This window comes from Delphinus delphis, chromosome 15 (genome assembly GCF_949987515.2).
Source record: "Delphinus delphis chromosome 15, mDelDel1.2, whole genome shotgun sequence".
Taxonomy (NCBI): Eukaryota; Metazoa; Chordata; class Mammalia; order Artiodactyla; family Delphinidae; genus Delphinus; species Delphinus delphis.
The window spans coordinates 87,254,054-87,259,972 of record NC_082697.1 but is presented as its reverse complement, the minus strand read 5'-3'; the positions used below and the strand labels follow the sequence as shown (position 1 = coordinate 87,259,972).

At 63.2% G+C, this 5,919-nt stretch overlaps 1 protein-coding gene across 1 annotated transcript; it reads left to right on the top strand.

The window, feature by feature from the left end:
* The first annotated feature begins 354 nt into the window (after window positions 1–354).
* On the top strand, window positions 355–4,271 carry UNCX (UNC homeobox). Its single transcript, XM_060033223.1, has 3 exons — window positions 355–646; window positions 871–1,046; window positions 3,114–4,271. Exons 1-3 carry the CDS (start codon window positions 355–357, stop codon window positions 4,269–4,271), a joined length of 1,626 nt encoding a protein of 541 aa, XP_059889206.1.
* The last annotated feature ends 1,648 nt before the right edge of the window (window positions 4,272–5,919 follow it).

Below are 5,919 nucleotides of genomic sequence, written 5' to 3'. Positions count from 1 at the left end.
GGCCGCTCCCCGCGCCCCTCCCCCCGTCTTGTTGTGACAGTTCCTGATACTGTTTATTGAGGTGCATGTCAGGTATAATTAGCAATCGATATGGAAAACGTTTCCTTGCACCCAGCACGCCTCTGACGTCAGAGCCGATTAGCGCTTCTTATTGGTCCCAAATTCCCCGGGCCGCGGCTAATTATCGGGAGCTTGATGTTGATAAAGTAAAGCGCCGGAGTGCGGGCGAAGCATGTGTAGGGCTCCGGGTCCCTGTCTCCGCCGCCGCCGTCCGCGCCTCCCGCCGCTGGCCCGCCCCGGCCCCGGCCCGCGCCCCCGCGCCCCGCCGCCGGCCCCGCCGGCCCCCCGCGCGAGATGATGGACGGCCGCCTCCTGGAGCACCCGCATGCCCAGTTCGGGGGCTCACTGGGCGGCGTGGTGGGCTTCCCCTACCCGCTGGGCCACCACCACGTGTACGAGCTGGCCGGCCACCAGCTGCAGTCGGCCGCCGCCGCCGCCGCCGCCGCCGCCTCGGTACCCTTCTCCATCGACGGTCTGCTCAGCGGCTCGTGCGCCGCCGCCGCCGCCGCCTCGGTGGTCAACCCCACGCCGCTGCTGCCGGCCGCCTGCGGGGTCGGCGGCGATAGCCAGCCCTTCAAGCTGTCAGGTAGGCGCGGCGGGCGGGGAGGGGCGGCGGGAGGCAGGGGACCCCGTCGGGCGGAGGAGTGGGTCGCGGGCGGCCGCGGCGCCACGGCCTCCTCGCTCGCCGCCCTCCGCCCGGCTCAGGGCGCGCGCCGCTCTCTCCTCTCGGTGGCCCCTGGACAGAAGCGGGTGGCCGCGTTCCAGCCGGGCCCGGGGCTGAGCCGCGCGGTGTCCTGTGCGTGCCCGCAGACTCGGGGGACCCGGACAAGGAGAGCCCGGGCTGCAAGCGGCGGCGCACCCGCACCAACTTCACGGGCTGGCAGCTGGAGGAACTGGAGAAGGCGTTCAACGAGAGCCACTATCCCGACGTGTTCATGCGCGAGGCGCTGGCGCTGCGCCTGGATCTGGTTGAGTCCCGAGTTCAGGTAAAGACCCGCCTGTGCGTCCCGCGAGCCAGCATCCCGCCTGGCGGCCTGCGCGGCCCGGCCCGCCTTTGTTCTCGGCTTCCAGGTGGGAGACCACAGCCTCCGTCAGAGCCCGCCGCGCGCACGCCCGCCGGAAGGTGGGGGGGGGGGTCCGGGGCTCGGCGCCCCGTGGAGAGGGAGACGGGCATCCCGGAGGGAGCCGAGGCGGCTCGGGAGGGGCCGGAGAACGGCTGCTGCGTCCGAACCGGGGAGCTGTGTGGTGGGTCGGGGCGACGGCGAGAAACGAGGCGCTGGGGCGGGCGAAGCGGCCAGAAGGAGCCGGCCCGGCTCGGACTGGAGGAGAGACCGGGAGACGGCAGACCCCGCGACGCCGGGCCCCGGCTGGGGGCTCCGCACACCAGCCTGCAGCTAGCGCGTTTGTTTACTTTCGCCTCTAAAATATTCACATGAAAACACGTATTTATTCAGAGCTTTGCAGAAGGGGGCAGCTGAGGAAGCGGAGGTGGACACAAACAATTAACACATTGTGGGGGGAAGGGGTGTCTGAATCTTTAACACCATCGATTATATCTTTTTTTTTTTCCTCCCGTAATTTGATTTTATTCCGAGACTGCCGGCGGTATTCTTTTTAAAAATACAGTGTCAATTTGGTGGATTGAAAATTCAAGATGAATCGTGCATAATTAGATGTTTCCCTAAAGTACAGACATCTTTTTCCGGGTCGGTGTGGTGGTCAGCGGGGTGTGGGCCACAGCTGTGGGCGCCGGGCTTGGAGGCTAAGGCTGGGAAGGCACCTGCTTAGCGCCAGTAGCTTTGTCTAAAAGGTGCTCTCTCCTGTGTTTGCGCTTCCCCGCATGACCTCTTCTGTTTGTAAATCCTCTTATCCAATTTGTTCTAAGTGTCTTAAGTGAAGTCAAGACCTCTTCATTTCTCCTCTAATATGATAATGAGAAATTCTGGGTGACAAGGCAGCCTGGAATTTACACCAAAAAAGAAGTATTTAAAAAGGAAGAAAGAATGAAAGGGCAGAGACAGTCTTGGGGAGGTTACCACTTAACTCACGCACCTTGGCACCAAAAAAGGGTGCCGGTGACCAGGCGGGCCTGCTATTGTGCCGGTCTCTACACAGCCGGAACAAAGAATTCGAATTATCGCGATCTTTTGAGAAGGGTCGTGTGCCTGGGGCTCAGCGGGATTTGACTGTGTGTGTGGTGCTGGAGCCAGGGTCTAGGGCTGCTGCCACCCTGGAGAACCGCGGGGCTCCCAGGAGGAGGCCTGCAGAGAGGCGGCAGGATGCAGGACGGGCCCTGGCCTCTTCTCCGCACGGCCTGGAAGCTGGCCTCTTGCTTCCCTGACTGCCGGACCCCTCCCTGGTCCAGGCCAAGCACAACTGGTTTGAGGAGGCTGTGTTGGTGCCCTGGCACGGAACCTTCCTTCAGAAAGCAGGCTTTCTGAATGGGGAGGGGAGGGAGGGGCTGCTGAAGCTCTCCCCCCCAAGTTCGGCTTCCCAGGCCCTTCTGGAGGAAAAAGCACCCAGATTTCCCTTCACGGGAGCCCCCAAAATCTGGGCTTTGACTCAGTCTCCAGAGAGCCGAAGACAGGTGTGCAGGGCAGCTGAGCCCAGCGCCACTGGTCCTCAGGCCAGACGTTCAGCGCCGGGCCAGGCGGGCTGCTTAGAACACAAGCTGTGAGAAGCCAGGAGAGGCGAAGAGGGGCCCCCTGCCCTCTGCCTCCCGACCAGGATCCCGACGCCCTCGGTCAGGGGCCAGACCGGCCCTGCCCAACGAAGGGGCAGCTCCCAGTTCCCCGAGGTGAGAAGCTGGAGCGGGAAGCCGGCCGAGAGGCCCCATCTACCTCCTTCTGGGTGGAAAAGATAACACTTTGGAACCTGCAGCTTGAGTGCCAAAATCCAGCTCAGGGTCGGCTGGGCCGCGTGGCTCGGCTCCCGCCCCCTGGCCGGAGCCGAGGTTGTGCAGGCCTCTCTGGGGGGAGTGGGGAGGCCCGAAGCCCCCCACGGCAAGCCCGCCGCCTGACCGTGCCTTCCTTTCCCCTATCCGGCTGCTCTAGGTCTGGTTCCAAAACCGCCGGGCCAAGTGGAGGAAGAAGGAGAACACGAAGAAGGGCCCTGGGCGGCCGGCGCACAACTCCCATCCTACCACGTGCAGTGGCGAGCCGATGGACCCGGAGGAGATCGCACGCAAGGAACTGGAGAAGATGGAGAAGAAGAAGCGCAAGCACGAGAAGAAGCTGCTCAAGAGCCAGAGCCGCCACTTGCACTCGCCCGGCGGCCTGTCCCTGCACAGCGCGCCCAGCTCCGACAGCGACAGCGGCGGCGGCGGCCTGTCCCCGGAGCCGCCCGAGCCGCCGCCGCCCGCCGCCGCGGCCAAGGGCCCCGGCGCGCACGCCGCCGGCGCCGCCGGTGCTGCGCCCGCACCGCCCGGCGAGCCGCCCGCTCCCGGCACCTGCGATCCCGCCTTTTACCCGAGCCAAAGAAGCGGCGCCGGCCCGCAGCCGAGGCTAGGCCGCCCCGCGGACAAGGACGCGACCCCGTGTGCGCCTGGGGCGGCGGCGGCGGCGGCGGCGGCCGAGCGCGGCGCCGCGGGCCCGCCCAAGGCCAGCCCGTTCAGCGTGGAGAGCCTGCTGTCCGACTCGCCGCCGCGCCGGAAAGCGCCCCCCGCCAACGCCGCCGCCGCTGCGGGGCTGGACTTCGCGCCCGGCCTGCCGTGCGCGCCGCGGACCCTCATCGGCAAGGGCCACTTCCTGCTCTACCCCATCACGCAGCCGCTCGGCTTCTTGGTGCCGCAGGCCGCGCTCAAGGGCGGCGCGGGTCCCGAGCCCGCGCCCAAGGACGCGCCGCCCGCGCCCGCCGCGCCGCCCGCGCCGCCCGCCCAGGCCAGCTTCGGGGCCTTCCCGGGGCCCGGCGGCGCTCCGGACTCGGCCTTCGCGCGCCGCAGCCCTGACGCCGTCGCCTCCTCGGGGGCCCCGACCCTAGCGCCTTTTCAGGACGCGGCGGCGGCCGCGGCCGAGGGCGGCGGCAGGGACTGCGCAGACGCGGGGGCCGCCTGCCCAGCGGCGCCGCCGCCGCCGCCACCGCTCGCGCTGTCGCCCGGGCCCGGCCCGCGGGCTCCCAGCCCCGCTGCGGAGCCGGCCGTTGGCGGGACCCCCGAATCGGGCGCCGTAGCCGGACCCAGCGCGCCGGATGGCGAGGAAGTGGACATGGACTGAGGGCGGCGGTGGGGCCGAGGGAGGCGCTCAGCCGGCCCCCGGCCGCTCGCTCAGGCTCCGACTCACACAGCGAAATCAGGTGATCGGCTTCGAAACACTGCTTTTTCCTCTTTTTTTCTGTTTCCTTCCTTTTATTTTTATTTTATTTTTTTAAAAAAAACGCTGTATCAATTCGGACTTAGGCAGCAACCCAGGACTGGGGGTGAGACCCTCCTCCTCTCAAGGGAGCAAAAAAAAAAAAAAAGGAAAAAGAAAAGAAAAAGATTCATACCCTTACAAAAACTCACAACAAGAATCCTCAGCCTTGTAAAATGCAAAAATGTCTAAAAATATTTATATATGTACCATTTTTGATAAATAAAGCTGGTCAAACGCAAGCTTTCGGGTCCACTTTTTTCCAATTTCCGAGTGCCCAGTCCGGCCCCTCCCCGCTCCATCTTCCAAGCCTCTCCCCGCGGGTGGGACGAGGCCCCTCACCTCCCCCGAGGTCCGCGCTTAATGCCTCCTTTTGTGTGCGTGTGTGTTTGTGTTTTCTGATTGAACAAATTTATGCATCCACAGCTCCCCTCTCCTGCCCTCCCCCGCGCTCCCCCTCCTCCCCGGCGCCACACACGCGCGCGCGCACACACACGCGCCCCCGCGCGCACCCCCGCGCACTGGCACACGCGCGGGGTGACGGAGCCCGGGGCTGCAAGGGCCCGGCCGCTGGGCTCCTGCAGAGTTTTGATATGAAAGTAATTATTTTCCGGTGGCTGCTGCGGGGACTGGGTTTCTTGCCCAAAGGGTTATTATACATTACCGATTTCTAGTGATATGAAATCACATAAACTTCCTACAATAATAGAATTAGCATGAAAGGCTGGGGTGTCAAATTGAAATTGGAGAATAATAGCGCCGGCAGCTGGGGGAGTGCGTGCGCATATTGGAGCGGAGATGGGGAATCGTGGGGCGGAATTTTCATGAGCTGCACTCTTTGTCAGCGCTCTTGTAGCCGGCTATATTAAGATAGATGCCCAATGATATCCCTCATTGTTCTGTCGCTTATATTGATGTTGCTGCGTTATCAGCCTATTGATCATGTGTCGCCTGTAATAGGACAGGCGCCGCCAACGCGCCTCTTTACAAAAGCAGTGCACATTTGTTCTAATAGGGTCCGGGTCCCCGGGGGACCCTTCGGGGGCTTCAGGACATCTGCAGCGAAGAAATATTAGCAAACTTGGCTGGAACCTGCAGCCAGCCCCTAGCCCCCTCCCCTGCCCGCAGCCGCCCCACCCCGAAGTGAACCGTCACGAATCCTCCCTCTCTCCCCCAAAATCCCAACCCACCCTCCTCAATTTTCCTGGGTCCTCGGTGCCGCAAAAGCCACCAATTCCCCAAGAAATTGGGATCCCAATTATTAAAACCATTAATTCCAGCGAGGCTGAGCGCAGTGGAATTATGTTTACAGCCTCGTTAAATATCCCTGATCCCTCCTGGTCATCAGGCCTTTATTTGCAAATAAATTGAAAATAATCAGAAGGACAGCTTTCCTCCTTGCGCGGGCGCAAATGAATTTCGGAGCCCGAGTCCCTTTAATAATATTTACATAATTTTCGCTCAGTGACTCTGATATTTGCTCTCTAGGAGACCGAGCTTATAGGAAAAATAA